General features: G+C 34.3%; 1 protein-coding gene and 1 long non-coding RNA gene across 2 annotated transcripts in view; one reads left to right on the top strand and one right to left on the bottom strand.

Annotated features, from left to right (window-relative positions):
* The window catches only part of hyx (cell division cycle 73 hyrax), a 44,780-nt gene extending 38,003 nt beyond the window's left edge, over positions 1-6,777 (bottom strand). Inside the window, exons 1-2 of the mRNA XM_069843391.1 lie at positions 6,599-6,777; positions 1,132-1,237 (exon numbers count right to left, since the gene is read on the bottom strand). Coding sequence (XP_069699492.1) covers positions 1,132-1,237; positions 6,599-6,729 — 237 coding nt within the window. The 5' untranslated portion in view covers positions 6,730-6,777. The remainder of the gene's footprint in view (positions 1-1,131; positions 1,238-6,598) is intronic.
* A 2,615-nt stretch (positions 6,778-9,392) lies between these two features.
* LOC138712012 (uncharacterized) lies at positions 9,393-15,615 on the top strand. The gene is made up of 6 exons (XR_011335576.1): positions 9,393-10,117; positions 11,060-11,216; positions 11,323-11,573; positions 11,836-11,961; positions 12,243-12,450; positions 12,691-15,615. It is a non-coding gene; the product is annotated as an uncharacterized lncRNA (long non-coding RNA).
* The last annotated feature ends 4,569 nt before the right edge of the window (positions 15,616-20,184 follow it).

Raw genomic sequence — 20,184 nt, 5'->3', positions numbered from 1 at the left:
CATAAATTAGCACATACATTTTGGGAGACTAGAAGTATTATGGATAACTAATGCAGAAAGAAAAGGAGGGTTCTGATAGAAGAAACAATGGACGACAATGGCTACTGCTTGAGAAATTCCCCTAAAAATCCCTTAGGCAGCCTCCCCCTCCCCACCCCCAAAGAAGACAGAATTTCTCGTTCTTCTGAGTATAACTCTGAAGTTGTTGCAAATCAAATCATACAAAATTAGTGTCATGAACTACAACTGGGCAATCCTGGAATGGGTTGTGAATAACGTGCATGATGGAGAAACAGACCCATATTTTATTTTCCTCTCCAACGAGAATTGGTTCCATCTCCATAGCTATGTAAATTCACAAAATTACCACTATTGATCCTCTGAAATACTAGACATTATTCACGAGGATCTCCTACAAGACGAGGTATGGTATGTCATGAGAAGAAAAAAAAATGTCAAGCCATTAAAAAGGTTTGTAAATACGATTTTTCACCCCTTTTCTTCAAGAGCTAATCGAGACAACGAAATTATGCATTCTTAAAACAGGATTTTACCACCACTCATACAGTGGATCCTTATTTCCATACAAGAAATTAATCAAGTATTTCAAGGCAGAGTCAGTGGTGTTAATCTGCAGTCCCTTCACTTTCCTGACCTAACCCCGTGATTTTCATCTTTGGGTTCATTCCCTTTCATGCATTAGATCTACTGGTCTGTTACAGCCTCTATCCATAGTTTTTTGATCTTCCCAGTTTTCTTTGACCTCTTGGAGTGCATGTTAGAATCTGTTTGGATATGCGGTTATAGTGCATCCTATCACAATGTTCTTTTCATTTCACTCTATACACAAGCATAATACCAGTCAGGAGATGCCTCTACTACAACTTGAAAGGGTGGTGGAAAACATGTTAAGCTGGTGTTAAAAATGTATGGGAAAAGTTGGCAGGCAGTTTCAGCATGTTTCTGGTTAAATTTGGTAAGTGTATAGCACATTACCAGCATCAATTTAGGCGCCATGCCACGTGGCTAACAGATGTACCATTACTATGCATATGAAAGCCGCCACACAAGTGGAGCACATTAGACAGACCCTCTGTAATAGAGATGCGATTATTTACATGAAACACTTACCGCTGCTTGACGGACATACACTGGATGTGTGAGAGTGACATTTTTCAACAGGAATAACAAACACTCTAATGTGTAATATTCCTTTTTAGAGCCGTCCTTGCCAGAGCTGTAAACAGAAATTTAACACAAATAAATATGATGTTCTTTATTAAATGGTGTCTGGGCTTATAAACTAATGGAAAACTAGAATTTACAATGTAAATGGCTTCACATTCACCTGATATTTTGATATGGATACAGAGTAAATGAAAGATAAAATACTAAAATATATAGTGACTCTACACTTAAGAACTCTGGAAAATATATGATTTTTTTATGGGATTAAATTTAATTACGAGAGTTTAACAAGGGAATTGCTAATGAACACATATCAAATTTTCCTTCAAACTGTGTACATAGATCTTTACAGTAGATAGACGAATATAAAGAATTTGCTACTCATACTAACTGTAAGGGGATGAAAACTTAAGGCTGGTTCACAATAAACCGGGAACAGAAACGATAATGAGAATGGAAATATCGTTAAAATAAATATATTTAAATGTGAGAATTCACAATTAACTATTGTGAATGCTCACATTTAAATGCATTTATTTTAACATTATTTCCGTTCTCGTTCTTGTTGTCGTTTCCATTCCCAGTTTATTGTGAACCAGCCTTTACTTGGGATGTTGCATTAAGAAACAAAGGTGCAGACTTGAAAAAAATAGTTAATTTGCCATCCTCCATGAATTCCTACCCTGTCACATGACATCGAAATGAGGTCGTCAATTGAGTGAATACTATCTACTCAAGGCCAGGAGCTATTCAGTCTTTCAATAATATTTTATTCAAGCTACAAATTCCTAACCTTACAGGTAATATCGGTAGCTAATTTTTCGTATTTCATCTGTTACGAAGAACTAATAATGTGCGCAATTTGAGTGGCGTATTTACAGTTTCCTTTGAAGTCAAAAAATCTTCATATTCATTCTCTAATACATAAAATTAAACAAAATTTTACAAATGTCAGAACAGAGTTTAATCAGCCTGATCGATAGCTAGTATTGATATTTAGTCACATCAAGATTCATGTTCGTTAATCACAATCTGTTTTACTTGGGCCTCCTCCAGTGTCTACGAGATACAAAGTGCAGTGCAGTTATGATATGAAAATTTATTATTACTGTACAGTATTCACAAGTAACAGTTTTGACCAAGAATAAAACGTGAAATGAATCTCCCTGAAAACAACCTTCTGAGGACGGCCATGGAGATACCCTACTAGCTGTGAGGATGGAAGTTTAATTCTTTGTGCAGTATTCAACAAACACTACTATCAAACGAAAGGTGTCTTTGAACTGCAAAGAATATCTTTCCACATCTGTACCATATTTTCCAGTATACTTATGAGCAGAATGCGGATGTTGTCGTGTGGCAGTCTTCATTGACATCCCTCTGGCATGTCATCAAGGCAGAGGAGAAGGGAAATGGGAGTGACAGGACAAGAGGGCCGAAGCTTAATTAAGGGGAGGTGTTGTAAGGTTATGATGACGATAAGGAAGACTGTTTTAAATAATATTTGTTTATTAACAACAAGAAAAGATCAGATATTTTTCCCTGGTTCTAGAGGTAGAGGAAAATGTGTTGTGATAGAAATTTGTAATTTATAAATTCGTCCTGAGACTTCGATGTGGGAAGAGTTACAATGGATGATAGTAAAGTAGGATTTGTGTGAGAGGAGCCAGGGGTAATGGGAGTGCCTAGGGTGGAAAAAGTTGATTTGCACTGATGTGGTATGATGGAGGAGGAGTAGGATAACGAGCGAGAGAGATGGAATCAGGTAGTCTGTTAGTTCTCACAGTCAATGGATCTAACAAGCCGCAGCTCGCGATTTACTGAAACCAGAGGGAGTTGAGGAGAAGGTATGGGTTGAGCGAGCAAGCTGGGCTAAATGGGAGGGAATTGAAGGCAGGAATGTTGTAGGAGAGAATTGTGAGCGATTTAAGTGATAAAGGGGAGATGAAAAACAGATGGTTTGAAAGTGAGAGGACTTCTGACTGTAGGACTGTGGAGCTGCTCCTTTTATTAGGAGTCATGGCTCTGCCCCATCACGTGACTAGTGACATCATGTCAAGAAGCGAAGTGGGAGAAAACTTACGTGAAAGCACCCCCTTGTGGCTTTACCCCAAGTATCTGGGGTGGAGGAGTTGCACTTGCAGTTACAAACACCTTACTTACTCATTTATGGCTTTTAAGGAACCTGTAGGTTCATTACTGCCCTCACATAAGCCCGCCATAGGTCCCTATCCTGAGCAAGATTAATTCAGTCTCTACAATCATATCCCACCTCCCTCAAATCCATTTTAATATTATCCTCCCATCTACGTCTCGGTCTCTCAAAGGCTTACGGTAGTTAATTACATAAAATGAAATTAAATTTACAGAATATTGAGAGGATCTGCTCACTTATCTATACACACAAACAAACTAAATACAATCTCATTATGATACCTCGCCAATCTGGAGCATAGTCTTAAGACTCCTTTCACTTCCTAAATAATTCCACTTTTACAACTATGTACATCTATTATATACCAGTGCCCCACAGGTTATTGGAAGAAATGTTTATTTTTAAGCAGAAGTTCAAAATATTCATCATCCATTCTCAAACAATTTTCATATCCAACTGGACTAAATATGTCCAACATAAAGAGTGCTTATGCACTACAGAGAAGAAATTAACGTAAAAAGAGTTTTTTCTTCGGCTACTGAATTGAGAAAGTAGACCAATTCAGTAGCAAAAGAAAAAACTCTTTTTACGTTAATTTCTTCTTCTCTGTAGTGCATAAGCACTCTTTATGCTTGGACATATTTACATCAACAGCTGATGCAACACCATGTAGTAGCTCAGTTGGCAGAGTACTAACTTACGATGACCGCAGACTAGGGTTTGATTCTTGGTGATGGTGAAATCATACTACACTCTCAGTGGGGTGAGGGAAGTGGAAGGGCACTCCAGTGGAACTTCATCGAACCCTTAAACCTACTTGGATGAATCAACAGATAGTTGAATTACAATACCTAAATAAAAAAGAGGTCATTCGGATTTTAACAATCATGCCTAAGCAAAGAAGAGTTAAGTCACAATAAGCACATCTGAGAATGTAGTGCTAGCCTTCACACCCCTCAAAGAAAGAATAAAAAAAACGCCACGTAGTCAAAGGACTAAACAGCTGTTCTGTCATTTGAAAACCATGTTATATTACCATTATTCAGATAAAGTAGGTATATCAGGATAGGCGTCCTTGGTCCGTGTGTTTTGTTTATAAACATTAACTAGGACTGTATTGTCCATTCACTGGTGTTTTAGCTAGGGGTGGGGAGCACTCTTCCCAGCAGTTAATGTTTGTAAACAAAACACATGAACCAAGGATGCCTATCCTTATACAGCTATTTTATCCAAACCATAGTGTTCATTAAATAGAATAAACGCACTGCGTAGGCATATCAACTGAAAATCAGTTACTAAAAACACTGTTTACTATTTTTATCACAACATTTCACTTAAGAATAGTTTTTGAAGTAAAAGATTGTTTTTATGTCGGTTATTTAACGATGTTATTATCAAATGGGAGATTATTTCATATGACATGATTAATGACAGCAAGATGGAGGCGAACCTAGCACACGGGAAGTTCAGGTAATTTCTCAAGTGGAAATCGTCGAATTTATTGGGAATTTCTTTGTGAAGATGAAGTTTAATATTTAAGATAGCCTACTATACTTCAGCGAGCCACGAACATTTTCGTAAAAGATGAATATATTCCGTGGACCAAAAATAAGATTTTCACTTCCAAAATCACTTGAACTTCCAGTGCACCGTTTCTCCACACGGATGTACATAAAATGAGTCCGAGGATTTACCGCGATATTATCTAACATTCGCCTTAAACTTGGGGAAGAAAACCAAGTCCAAGCTGGATTCGAACCAACACACTAGTGCAGTCCTGCTCGCTATCCACTGAACCAAGTCAGTAGCCTAAATTATCAAGTTTGGCTGGAATAACTTCACAAAAGTGTAACACACGATACAAATTAAATAAATATCACATTTTATATACATTTCTTAAACATCTCGCACATGTATATCTCAGTCCGTTACATGTCTCAATTATAGTTCTGAATATAGCCTATATTTAAACCACAGGGTTCTTGAAATTGGTGTCGCAGTGCTACCTTATATGGCAAGAAAATAAAGCGATCAGTGACATGTCAGGTTTGATTTGGTCAGGCTTTTGGTCTGCGTAGGTATGTGGGTAGATTTACTATTGCATTTTCCCTGGACCAAAAATACAACAAAAATGAAGTAAAAAAATTGGATTTTACATGGGTAAAAATTGTGGTAAAGAAGGGGCTTAAGTACACATTCCCATGGCACACTGGAGCTGTTCCCATAAACACACTACCAATAACCTACAATCATGTAGACTTCCTGATTTGTGTGTGAAATTGAGAGATTGTATAATTTTATAAATACATATATCTATATAGAAAAACGGTAAGAAGTTAGCGAGTTTTCGTAAGGTCGAGGTAAGGTTTGGTCTGTTCAGTGTTTTGGTATACCATGCATATAGCCTACGCTTTTTAGTAATAAAACACAAATAGACTCTTACCCGTTACGAAAGGAAAGAACGCTTTCTCACATTGTGCAACATAACGGTGGTACCACTTGGTTACATGGCGATTTCGTGTGAATATATCAGATAAAATTATCGCTCGGACATACCTATAAGAAATGAAGGCATTTGGGACGGGTTGGGTGGGTTAAGCTTTGCTCTAATCATATCTTGTCTTTAAAGTGGTGTGCTAAAATTCTGAGGTTATTTTCAATGATTTAAGGAGACCTAAAATTTTTCTCCCGTGTACCATATTGTGCATAGCAAGATCGAAGATTCACCCGATTTCCTCTAATTTTCTGGGTTACAAGAGTGATTTTACAAAGTGCTATGAAATTGAGTTCCTACGCTTATCATTCACTTTACATTTTTTAACAAAACAGAACCATAATAGTAAAATTTAAACCATTAAACCGATACCCTACTTTTATCTTTCAATTCAACGACTCTGTGAGGGCACAGATAATTTGTACTTAAAACGTTGCATCAATATGACATGTAAATGACACAATATAAACCAACAACTATGATCAATTTTTTCGGGCAAGCCTACAAATGAAACTAATTCATAACCTGAACACACTTCTTCGAATCTAGAATACAATAAAAAAGAACACTAAGTAAAGGTCCACTACAATAATTCCACAATAATCGTATATTCAATATACGTCCATAAACCTGTTGTTATCTTCTGTCACATACATTTTAATGTACTCTTTACAACACTTTCCACTCCTTTTCTGCAACGTAAGCCATATGGTATGCACTTTCAAAATACATTTCTGTAGTCAATATAACTGAGTACTTACCCCCACATTAAGTAGTTTGTATTCACATTTTTCGGCCACGAAAATTCTCCGAATATAATTTGATTATCTCTTTCGATAATTTCTTTTTTGTTGACATTATACTGTCTCAAAAGACTCAGAGGATCAGCCATCTTGATTCCGGAAGTAAATTATATACAATAATATTATTTAAGAAATCTGTTACCTACACAAACAATGAATCCTATAAGTAATTATCATTTAAATATAAGTCATTCATAATAATATCACATGTTAGAATATTAATGAAGGAAGCTTATTCTACAATTCCTTTTAACATGTATGTTGACTACCTTAGTGTTCAACACTACACAAGAAACGATCTCATTGGATAGCTGCTTTTCTCTGAAGTGAAAATTTGCCAAAGAAGTTATTGTTATAAAAACTATAACATCTTTGGTGATTACTCTCAGGGACAACTCAGAGACGGAGTTAGCATAATTTAGGGTATAATATACTAACTGTATGGTTTTAACCCTGATCCAGCCTGAGTCACATGTATAACAGATTACTCAGCCTTACAAGCTTTGACTAAAACCACTTTTATCAACAACGAGTTAGAAAGAGAAGAATATAGAGTGGCCATGTTGTCCTATACAGCGCTCTTTGCGGTGCCACCGCGAAACACGGCAAATATGAACTAAGCGCCCACCGTTGTAAAAATTCGTCTGCTTACAATGTTGTGTATATGAAGGCAGAGCTACGAAAAAACATGCCTGTTGTAAGTGCTGCATATAACTGCAATATCAAAAGGAAAAAGACAACTGATTTATCATATTTCATGTCAATTTTATGAAGTTAAGTCCATAGATTTGTTAATTAGTTGCATTTCTTTTCATGCATAAATGTGTAACAACGACAGGCATACCATGCGGTGTGTACAGTATTTTTCTTTTCTTGCAAATTCCCTTTGAAAAAAAAAATGAACTGTTGAAACAGTGGATAATAAATATGAAACGAGACAAATGGTGTCTCTCCAAGCTGTTAATTTCTAGAAGTTCTTTCAGTACTCCATCAAAACATTTGTTTATAATTTATGATGCAGTTTCACACAACCTATTGTTCAAGTCCCTAAATTATTTACTGTAGTTTTGGTGAACTGCATTTTCTTGAAAAAAAAAATGAAATTAACACTGTCTTTATTATATCATAAGCTCTACGTTTCGTAGGTGAGGATCTGAAGTTCATGTTGTTCTGTAAATGTGCAAGAAAACCAGCCATTGTTTGTACTGTCTTGCAGTGGCGTAGCGTCAATGTAAGCTAAAAAGCTTAGCTTCCCCAGTTAATAATAATTTCATAATAAACCTGCAATTTATGGAGAAAATTATTTATTAATTTTAATAGAATTTATAATTACGCGTTAAATATTGTGATGCGGCAGTTCAGGATGATTTGTGATGCAGCAGTAGACAAGAAGCCTGCACACACCAGCTTCCAAGCAGACTGGTTTCTTCTGTGTAATCCACCCCGCAGATTTTCCATCCCTTTCTAACTAAACTACCCTAGTCGCAAGGCTCGCAAGAAGCTAGCTTTAACATTTAAAATAAGTACTGTAGTTTCCAAGTTATCCCTGTTCGTCAGTTGTGTTCAGTTGAAGTGTTAGTGTGCATTGTGGCTGATATAATAAATAATGAGCGAAATAACAGTTCCTGACACTAATTTACTTGAATTTTTTTTAGGACAATTGTATTATCAAGACCGACTTACGTACAAAAGTGTGATTTAAAAAACAAATGACCGACTCCCTTGCTGTCAATGAAGGACACAACCAAAAGACAGACGCATACTTACGTAATGATACTAATATTGTGATTTCTCTAAGTATGACAGGGAGTGAGCTAATGTTACACGTATACGTGTCTATTTGTTAAGAGATATGTGTAAACCGTGAAATCATATTTTACTACGTATCATTTGAGGTCATACCTTATTGGTGTTACTTGCGATGTTCCAACCAATCTTCGATTGCTGACTTGAAATTGACTACTATTTATTTTAAGACTGTATTTTTGTAATACGTTTTCTCATATTGTATGAAAGACAACTTGACTTAACTTTCCCTGCTCAAAATTTCATGCTACGCCACTGCTGCCTTGTCAATAACTGCCTCCTACTCCTTGTCATGTAAATATATTTGTCTTCTGAATGTGGAGAGTATAGGAAGCTGTGTTTAGTGGGATGCCATTTAACCCTTGTTGTGTTTTTTATCCACTGATTTAACAAATCTTTGTTTTCTAAAGGAAAAGTGTAGGTTTCTTTATTGTATATACCTAATGCGTAAGTAATTGCAGTGTATTATTTTTATTATTATACTTGTAATTATTGAAAAGTATTTTTCTCTTACATTTAATATGTAATTAATATATTTTCTGAAGAAAAAATCTTTAAGTGTTGAGTGCTTTCTTAATGAACAAAATTATGTAATATGAATATCCTTTATTTCTGTTCCTTGTGTCCGTCCTGCTTATAGAGAAGACGGATGAGCTGTAGCTTATAAAAAGTAGGCCTATTTCGAAGACAAACAATAAACCAAATAAATGATTCACTAGTAACATTCTTAAACTAAATACGGATAAAACCACTACACTTCCGTTTCAGACCCAGTGAAAAACAAATAGCAATAAAATATTAAAGTTGTGTTTCGACACCGGCATCCTTTATTTCTGCTCCTTGTGTCCTTACTGCTTATAGAAGAAGACGATGAGCTGTAGCTTATAAAAAGTAGGCCTATTTCAAAGACAAACTATTAATCAAATAAATGGTTCACTAGTATAAAAAAAGGGAAGACCAGGTAACTTGATACCCTAAGGGTGAAACCTAACCATTTTTCCCCCATTACTACAAATGCTAGTGGATTATGGTGATTTTCTAGTTTGAAGGTTGAATTTTCTTTTGCCAACTTCGTTTCGAATTTCGATACTGACAAATACTATAAATGGTAGTGATTTTGTAACCGGTATGTTGGCAGCTGAGGCAAATATCGACAATATTTGCCGGTACTGGAGTTCCATGAAATTAAAATTGTACTAGATTTCTCAGCCGGTTACTGGAAGATAGTGAAATTCGAACTTATTAATAATTAATTAATATTAGTATTAATATTAATAGTGAAATTCGAACTTATTAATAATTAATTAATATTAGTATTAATATTAATACATAATAGTTATGTTATGTGTTGCGTTGTGGTTATAATTCAAGAATAGTCAGATAAGTACGAATGAATATAATATACTTGGGCGTGATAATGCACGTGGGTAATGGATAGAAATATTATTTCAAATTTTAATGAATTTCTTTCGTGTTTAGATTTTTATTACTATGTCAAAAAAATGAAATAGTGTTGCAGTGACTCCTCCAAGGAAGAAAATGTGTGGCATTCAGAGTACGCTTCAGAAATCTGTAGTTCATGTGTATAATGAGTTGAAGAAAGAAGATAATGAAGAAGGAATTATGCTAACGGAGACAGCAATTACAACCAGAATAGGACAATTATTAGGAGTAAGTATTCTTAAGCATACATTTCAAAGTGGTATTCAGTTTTAGGAGTTTGCACTAATAATTTCATGATTGTGGTCAAACAAAACAAATTTTTAGGTAGGCCTAATGTTTAATCAAGTCAGTGATTTTCATATTGCCAAACTAAATAACATTTAAGGTACTGTAATACTGCAGTAGGTGATAGCTTAAATACATTTACAAATTAGACGAACAAGTAATCAAACAGCACGAAAGTAAATTTCCAGTTTTCTCTTTTGGTATTAAATTAACCGTTCAGATCACAATTTACATGCCACATCGGCCGAAGAAAATACAAGTCATATTGTAATTATTAACTTGATATTGCAGCAAATATTACATGAATGTTGGCCTGTTATGGTGCTTAAAAATAATTCAGTTTTATATAATAACTATATAACATACTCTATAAAGCATAGGAACGTTGACTCTGGCTGAATAATTTATTCATGACTGGTCTAAGTAATATTAAATATGGTGTTTCTTCAGAAAAGCTACCCCACCCAAAGTACTTGTTAAGATATAACACTCGAGAGGACGAGGACGCACTACTGGGAAACTAACCATTTCTCTTCGTCCTGGTAATTAGTAACAAGTTTGAGGGAGGGACTACAACAATGCATTAGAATATACAGGTAAGTGTCAAAGGATTTTTGTGCTGAAAGTATTTGTGGCTGTGCACTAAAACCACGTGTTCATCACTATGTAAATATCACAGAAATCAATTAAACAAAATAAAATTATGCCTTCTTTGGTGTAGCTTTTCTGGAGAATTACCTAAATATTAGCCTACTTAAACCTATCGTAGACCCAACCTAACATGTTGATCATTTTCTATTCATATAGCTGTAAATGTTGGTATTATGCATGAATTTTATGATATAACAATTTTTAGAAGTATTATGTTATTGTTTGTTATTACAGCTTGGCTTAACTACAGCCACGAAAGTGATAAATTCACACAAGGGGACCCCACTCGTGACACCAGGAAAACATAGACTACGTAAACATCCAGTGACTGATGCTGATGATTTTACGAAAGATGCAATTGCGAGATTTATTTATGACAAGTTACATAAAGGTAGGGAAGTTACAGGAATTATTGTGTTGATTTATGCAATGTAATTCTGATTTTAGTCATAGGCCTATGTATAAAAATATGGCATAATTTTCATTTACTGTTACAGGGGAAGTACTAACAGCAGCAAAAGTTCTGGAACATATGAATGATGATTATGAAACATATTTATTTAGAGTATCCTTATCATCGGTGAAAAAAATTTTGAAAGAGATGAAATTTCTATGGAGCAAAGGGGATCCTTATACACATGTATGAGAAAGTGATGTTATTCGTTTTTAAGAGAATATATAAGAAATGTGGAGCGTGAGAACCCTAAACCCGTAGTATTCTTGGATGAGACTTGGATTTTTATGAATGGTAAATTTCAATGTATTGTGAGACATTGAGTGATTGAATTTTTTACTAACAAATAGATTAACACTTATGTGGAATATGAAATTGCAATTAATATAGGCTACTAGTAATGAATTCAGGTGGGAACAACATGTTTTGCAATTAATAGTTTCATATTATAACTAGAGGTTAGTTATAAAATTCTTGAATGGTTTTCCTGTCTTTAAAATTTTTGTGTCTCTTAGAGTGTCAATGTGAATTGCTTTTCTCTCTCTGTTTTTTTAAGTATGATCACCCACTTATTCATGAAATAAACCAGGTGAAGTTTCCAGTGACATGAATGGTGTTATTCATAGACCAACAAATGAGGGTGGAAGATTAGATGCCGGAACGAAAGATGGATTTATACTCGGTAAGTTATATTGATTTATATTTTACATAAATTTGGCAAGAGTAATTTTTTAAATCAGGGTACAAAAATATAAAAATTGGTGACTAAATAAAAACGTGGGAAAGCCTTTCACCAAAGAGGATCTCATGTCATGTCATGTTATGTTATGTTATGTTATGTTATGTTATGTTATGTTATGTTATGTTATGTTATGTTATGTTATGTTATGTTTTATTTTCTTTATTTAAATGCTGTGAATTCATGTGACGTAATTATATGCCCAGGTATAATTTTTATTGCAGGTGCTGATTTAATTTTTTCATGTAATTGAAAGAAAAGTCAGGACTACCATAGTGCTATGAATAGCCCTGTAGTTGAGAAGTGGGTGCAAACACAGTTGTTGACCTGAGAACATTAGGGCAATGCGTTATTGTCATGGATAGTGCTGCATATCATAGCAGACTTGTGAAAAATCAGCCAACAACAAAATGGAGGAAAGAACAGCTACTGGTGATTGCAACTGAATATAATAGATTTGTTGTACTAAATGATAAGAGTTGTACTAAATGATAAGAGTTGATGGTGTGAAATCACCTTTTGATATTACATTGCAATATTAATTTCCATACTTTACAGTCATTATTATTATTATTATTATTATTATTATTATTATTATTATTATTATTATTATTATCTTTACTACTACTACTACTACTACTACTACTTATAGATGCTACTTTTTTCTTTCAGGTGAAATTGAATCTACATAAGAATCCTAAAACAACAGAGCCTTGCCAATTACTGTTCTGAAGCGGCCTTGTCTTATGTGTTGTGTCTATATACAATTAATTCTTTCAGTTTTTTTTCCCCTTTAATGTAATGAAGTTGTTGGTTGATTGATACCAAGTGTTCAGCAGTTGATGTCATTTGTTATCTTGCACTCCAATATTTAACCAGATGATTGAAAGCTGTGTAAAGTTAAACAGTCAAGACAATGATCCATATCTTCATTGAGATTTCAGAAATGGCATGGGGAGATTCTGAAATATCAGTTCTTTGTAAATATTTGAGACAATCATGGCCTGTGATAATATGAGTACTGCCACTGTAGATTTTCATAGAAGTTCAGTTATTAAATTAGGTGTATTATTTTTACTATGTATTGTACTATATTTTTGTTTCGCTTAATTGATGAATTATATATGCTGTAAATTGAATAGTAGACTGTAGGTCTATAGCTTAACTGATGAATTGTATGTGCTGTAAATTAAATAGTAGGCTGTATACCACAAGTGATGAATTGTTTATGCTTGTAATGTGAAGTAATTTGCATGATATTTATTATCAGTTTCTGTATATTTCAACTGATTGAATTGTTTATACTTTTAAATTGAATTAACTTGCTTGCTATGTATTATATTTTATAGCTTAACTGATGAATAATTGTTTAGGTTTGTCAATTTAATAATCTGAGTGCCATGTACTTCATATTTTTAGTGGAGCCACCAATGTAGCTTAGTCGGTAGACTCGTTGGCCTGCAAATTCAGAGCTGCACTCGAGGGTAGTTTGGATCCCCCATTTGGTCTGATTAGTTGGTTTCTTCTGAGGATTTTCCTCCATCGTGGAGCAGACGCCGGATGGCCTATTGCAATTTTTTCATTTGCTTTAGAATCATTCCGATTTTTGTTACCACATTGTCATGTTCTGATCTTGTTATTCTTTTAACAGTGTGGTAAGATGCAGGTATAGATAACCTTACAGTAATTTTGCTACCTTTCAGCTACCTCATTACCTCCCACTCCATAAAGTTCATGGATCCACGGAAGTACCAGTCGTCGATGTAATTCGACCATTTTGCTTAAAATATTAAAACACTGTAAAATATTGAGATTTCATGCTGTTACGTCCATTACTGCAGCAAGAACATCTGATTTTGAATCTGATAGTATGACAGCCTTCTCAGATTTATGAAGTCGATACTGGAGATTTTGTAAGCTTAAAAGTGTATCTAAATTTTCACTATCAAAATTAGTCAGTGTTTGAAGTTAGTTAGTTAGTTAGTTAGTGGCGTTTAAAAAGGGCGCGTCAGCTACTATGGCTATTTGCTCCCTTATCTAAAATCTTTCACTAAACACAAACACAATACAATAACCAGAATGTTTAAAAAGCTAAAAAGCGTTGTCACGGTTAAAATGGGGCAAACAAGTGTTTGAATATAATTCCCTGTAAAAGGGAATATACTGGTATTGTACTACAACACCACTACATCTATGGCTTGGTAAACAGGATCCATCTATAAAAAATACTGTATGTAGTCACTCACTGACCAGATCATTTATTGTTTCTAATGATTTTTAAAATGTCTGGAGAAGTATCACATTTCTTAACATCATCTGTTAAAGTTAACTTATATACTATTCATTTTGAAATAACTTGGGATTGTGTTTTATTAGTAAAGTTTCCCTTAATTGAGCAAGTTTGAGTTCTCCAAGTAGAGTCAAAAAGTCTGTTGGGATTTTGGCTCAGTTTATTAATATTTGTGGACTGTGATTTTTTGTTCTAGACAACCATATTATCTGCAAATGATGAGATTATCATAAGATCTATTTCTTTAGTTAGACCATCGACATTAATATTGGAAAATGTATTCCTGAAAACAACAATGTGGGAAGCCCAGATGAATCTGTCTCTATTTACATATTTGTGACAATGAATCAAATAATCAAGTCACTGACCCAGTGTAACACTTTATCATGGACACCCTAAGTTTGCAATTTCTTAAGTGATTTATATCTACAGAGCCATATGATCCTTGAAAATAAATTAAAATTGTTAAGTTGTTTTGTTTTCTGTTTAAAATATCTTTAATATCTTGACTAAAATTTAAAATCTGTCCATTTGTTGAATGCAATTCTCTAAAGTCAACCCAATAAAATGAAAGTTAGTTACTAGATTCCAGGAACCAATTCAATCTATGAAATCATCTCTTCCATAATTTTGGCTATCATACTAGTAAGTGATATCTGTCGATAACTCGAAAAGATATTAGTTGAATAATTGCTTTTCAAAATTGATGTTATGATAGATTTTCTCCAGACAGATATTGTATTTTAGATGAGATTACAAGATAAAAGTAGTGAGTTTGCTTGTTTGCCAACATGTTTAAGAAAATCAGCATGTGTATTGTCTGGACTTGGAGATGTTTTGGGTCTTATGTTATTAAATTAATAGTAATATTCAGTTCTTGATTAAATATTGTTATATAAAGTAGATAGTAGATTTAATATTTCTTTCAGTTTTTCCTTAATAGTCTGACGTACACAGATAAAACTAACAACCACACCACCAACTAATCTAATAGAAATTAAAATATAATTAAATGTAGAAAAAGTAATTAAAATTATAAATACACGTAATAAACCATAACCCCCTAATTTCAACAATATACTATTTTATTCCCTTTTACAGCTTGTAGATAATTATTAATTATAGTTATTACTTATTAGCATAATATTTATTGAACTTATTGGCTATTTCACTTCGTTTGAAAGATGTTATTGTGTACAAAAAGCATTTTTTGATGATCGTTTCATGCTGTATGTTGTGTATAAATCTATGATTTCTGGCCATCTGTTCTGTGTAATCCATCTTTTGTATAGAATTAATAAAATATTCTTTTGGTAGTAATTATTTTATTAATTGAGTATTTAATTTTCACCAGCTCACATTTCTTGAATCATTTGCTTTTTCTTATTTAAATTTAGGACACAAGAGCCTAAAAGAGACTTCACAGTTATGTATCATACATTTTTTCAATGACAGACGTGGAGTTGCAGAAATAATAAGTGTAAGTGTAGCATTATTAAGCAATTTACAAACAAATGAAATCTTTAAAAAGGTATCTAGAAGTGAAATTACTTATGGCATTTAAGGACCAAAATTATTTTTGTAAGTTGATTTATTATTATTTCAGTTTTAGCATAGTTGTTATTATCCATTTCCTTACTAATTTCAAAAGATAATCAGAAGTTCATTCGAATTCCAACCAAAAGTCAATTGGTTATTAATTTATCTACCTTTAGGAAGTACAGTATATGTACACTGGAATCTTTGAAGTGAAGTGACAATAATTTAATTGGTCTTGGAACAGATTTGATTCTTGAATATTATATACTATACTTTGTTGTATATTTACGTCTAGTAACCTATTAATGCTAATACTAATAATAATGTAAAGGAATAAAAGAATAGAACATAGCAATACATTTCTCATTATTATTGAAACTATTTAGAATAACCTTCCAACATTAAGGTAAAGTACGGTGAGTAAAGAAGTCATTCAGTACATAGGATCGTGATTTTACTACATGTGGTGATATCTGGTAACAGTTGGCAACACTGACAAGGCGGAAATATTTGCTGTTTGGGAACTGAACTTACGTGATCCTCACTATAATAAAGTTAAACTAAATATGGATAAAACCGGTTCAATTCCGTTTCAAACCCAGTGATAGCAATAGAATATTAAAATTGTATTTCGACACTCTCATCCAAAATAACGCAAAACTCTGTGGTAGGCAGTATTGTTATTAGTATTTTGACTGGAAGGACATGAAAGAACATAATTGAGCACCTACATGCAATAATGGGGTAAGTATGAACATATTTCGTAACTACTTACCCCATTATTGCACGTGGGTGCTCAACAGTGGCGGCTCGTGGGTATTGAATTCAGAGGGGCTGCATAAAAAAAATAAACCATGCAACTTACCTTATTTAAAGATTAGTTCCATGCGCCTTGTCTTGTAGGTTGCAAACTTTTTAATCATCTTCTTACTAAAATCCGACATGTCGTTTAACATAGTCTTTACAATGGAAAACATAGCTAATGCGGTCAGTCTCTCTTCCCTCATCATATTTTTGAGATAGAATTTTACTGTCTTCAAACACGAAAAGCAACGTTCTGGTTCGGAACTTGTCATTGGTATGGTGATAGCTATGCGTAGTAGTTTCACAACTTCTGAAAATGAGGCCTGCAAGTTCTCAGATAGAAGAAACTGCAAGAGCTTGACTGCGTCACTGATATTTCTGAATTCTTGTTTGTGATACAACACAGTGAGTTCCGTTTTTAGTTTGGCTTTATCGAACATTGGGAAAAGCTTCACACAAATTTAGGTCATTTTCAGGAAATGAGCTTTTGTTGCATTCAAATTTTTCTTGACACAGAAGAGAAGATAATATCAGATGATCTATGAACTAGAATCGGGTGTTAGCTTGTGTGATAATGAGGTCACACACTTCCTTGGGTGCCGCAACACTTGTCTGAATCCCTTCGACCTTACGACCCTTTTTAGGGTTTTCATTTTCACAGATCTCGCTGCTCAACTGTGCACTGTTCCGTATTGTCTGTATGGCATTAACAAAGCTTGATATGCAGAGTCGGTCTCGGTAGCATAGTCGGTTGCGGGTTCGACCCCGGCCCAGGTCGATGGCATTTAAGTGTGTTTAAATGAGACAGGCTCATGCCAGTAGATTTACTGGCATTTAAAAGAATCCTCATCATCATCATCATCCTTCACGAATTAGGCCTCTGTAGACCTGTTTCGGCCCCATCTAGCAGTCTTCTTAAAGGTCTTCCTGGTTGACGATGTCCTCTAGGTTTATACTGCTTGTTTGAGGCTTGAAAGTAATGTAATTTTCCCTAAGATAGGTTACTAGCCTTATCGTTAGGTAGTCCAGTAGTGGGGCTGCCACTTTTAGCCTCTGGACAGGCTTGTAATGCAGCATTTCCTCTGCATTTGATGAAACAGTTATACCGCTGTGACTCGGTCGCCATTTCCTCGTTGGTAGAAACAGGGTGGACCACGGGAAGGTGAGGATGGCATTTGGATAGGAGAGGCTGTATGTTTCGCGTCACTATAAGAATCCTGCGGGACAAAATTCCGGCACATCGGCGACGTTGATATAACCCGTGCAGTTGTGAGTGTCGTGAAATAAACCATAATTTAATTTTTTATATGCAGATTTGAACCTTAGAAATATCTAACTGGCGATGTTGTAGTTGGTTGTATAATATATCTACAAGATACACCACTAAATGAAAAAAAAAAAAAAAAAAAACTGAGCCAGAAATTGAATTCAAGATCTTCAAGAGTACGCACCAGGGCGCTTGCCTCATTTATTGTGATGTTAGATGTTTCAGATTCCATTACGGTTTGAAAACATTGTAGCAATGGCTCCTTCTCATGAACAACATTTGCTGTTCTTATTTTAAAAATTCCATATTGTTGCCCCAAATGATGGAATTGTCTTTGAAACACATTAATCTAATACAGACTCTGTGGAGATCGAGCTAAGAAAGCAGGGATACTGAATAAATTAGCAGAAAATATGCGGGCTTTGTAGGCTATTTTGTTTAGCGGCTCTTTCCATTATGAGATTCAACTGATGGGCATTTAATTTCACATTTCTCCTCAATTTTTAAGGTTCTGAACTTAATAGACTGTAAATATTGTACAGAATTAAACATTGTTGCACTTGTTATACTCGCAACATTTAAAACTGCGCGCTACTGACAAACTGCTGCAAACTTTGAGCGCCTGGAAACTCTGTATTCACGGTGAGGGGTAGCAGGAGGAGGGGTAAAACTAAGTACTAACACGCAAAGCATCCGAGACGAGACTGGCAGCACCAGGGGAGGAAGTGGCTGCACCAATCCGTCCTTGGCTCTCGTTTCGCCACAGTCTAATAGATACAGTCACGCAACTCATACATATAAAATATACCAACATTTGACAGCTGGCGCGACAGTAGCCCTCTAGCGGTAGGCAAGTTAAAAGTGTGCACACGACATATGATAACACATCAGAAAACGGGTTTTGCGTAATTTATTTTATATTTTTATGCTATGCAATAAGTGTATATGGTTCTTACTAATTCTACTTTAGAATCCTGGAAGAATTTCACACGCAGTTAATCTACAAGTTTCAGAAGCTGGTAATAAACGTAATTCTTTCTGCTCCTTACAACTGAATCATGGCCCTGATCACGTATCATGGTTTGAAATAATATAATTGTTTGTACGTGGACGGTTAATTCAATTCATTCCTAAATATATTTGTAAACCATTGGAACTCTATATTTCCTGTGAGAAGAGTCAAAATTGTAGGCATATCTCGTAGGGTACATCGCGTGGTGAACTCCTCTCCCTATTTCCTGAGAAATTAACTATTTTCAATACCGCAAATTGGAGTAAACTCGGCCGCTGAGGTAAACTTAAAAATAACAAAAGGGGAAGATTTAAACCTTAATTTGACAGACATTGATTTATGAAGTTCATTATTTTTCCATTTTTTTATTCTTATTTTGAGTCGCTAATAGTGCTGATATTATAGTTTAAAGTTTTATGGAAAGTTTACCGCATTTTACATTACATTTCCAGTTTTCACACATAAGCTTAATTTTAACTTACCCTACCTATATAATACGTAATTTACATGCACTTACTGTTATTATGACGTAGGTGAGAACAAATGAATAGACAACTTTGTTGAAAAAATGTAGGCCTAATTTTATTTTCAGAGCAGAAGTGGTGTAAGTAAAAAATGGGTAATGAGGGGTTAAAGTAAACATTCCGTAAAATACAGCGCAAAGTAGCAGTTAATATTGAATTTATTTAAATTATTAATAGTCAGTGAATAGCACGAAGGATATATTAATTGCTATTTTGCGCTGTATTTTACAGAATTTTTACTTTAAACCTCATTACCTAATTTTGACTTATACCACTTCTGCTCTGAACGGCTCAAATAATCACTAGTAATGTAAAATCAACACCAATAACAGTCATGCAAATTATTACAGAAAAGATTGCTTTTTATATTAAATTTAAAAAGGCTCTTTTATTTCTTGAGAACTTAATACGTTTGCCACATGAATCTACACCAACACATCAGAAATTTATCGACACAGTCTGGATTTATTCAAGAAGTGAATATTTTGCAAAAGGATTATAATACGCCATGAATTCTTGAAAAAATTAACACCAGAATCCCTACTTCAATGTAATATAACAGTCAACTTTTGAAAAACATAAAGAAAAAAACACGAATACAAAAATTATGGAATTACTTTCATTAAAAACTGTAGATACATTATCCAAAATCGGAATGGTTACACATTTACACATGATCTCTGCAAAACAATAATATACTGTAACAGGTATTTACTTTGTTTTCATTTAA

The sequence above is a fragment of the Periplaneta americana genome, chromosome 13, assembly GCF_040183065.1.
Source record: "Periplaneta americana isolate PAMFEO1 chromosome 13, P.americana_PAMFEO1_priV1, whole genome shotgun sequence".
NCBI lineage: Eukaryota > Metazoa > Arthropoda > Insecta > Blattodea > Blattidae > Periplaneta > Periplaneta americana.
The sequence above is the reverse complement of the archived record's forward strand: the minus strand, read 5'-3'. Positions and strand labels throughout refer to the sequence as shown.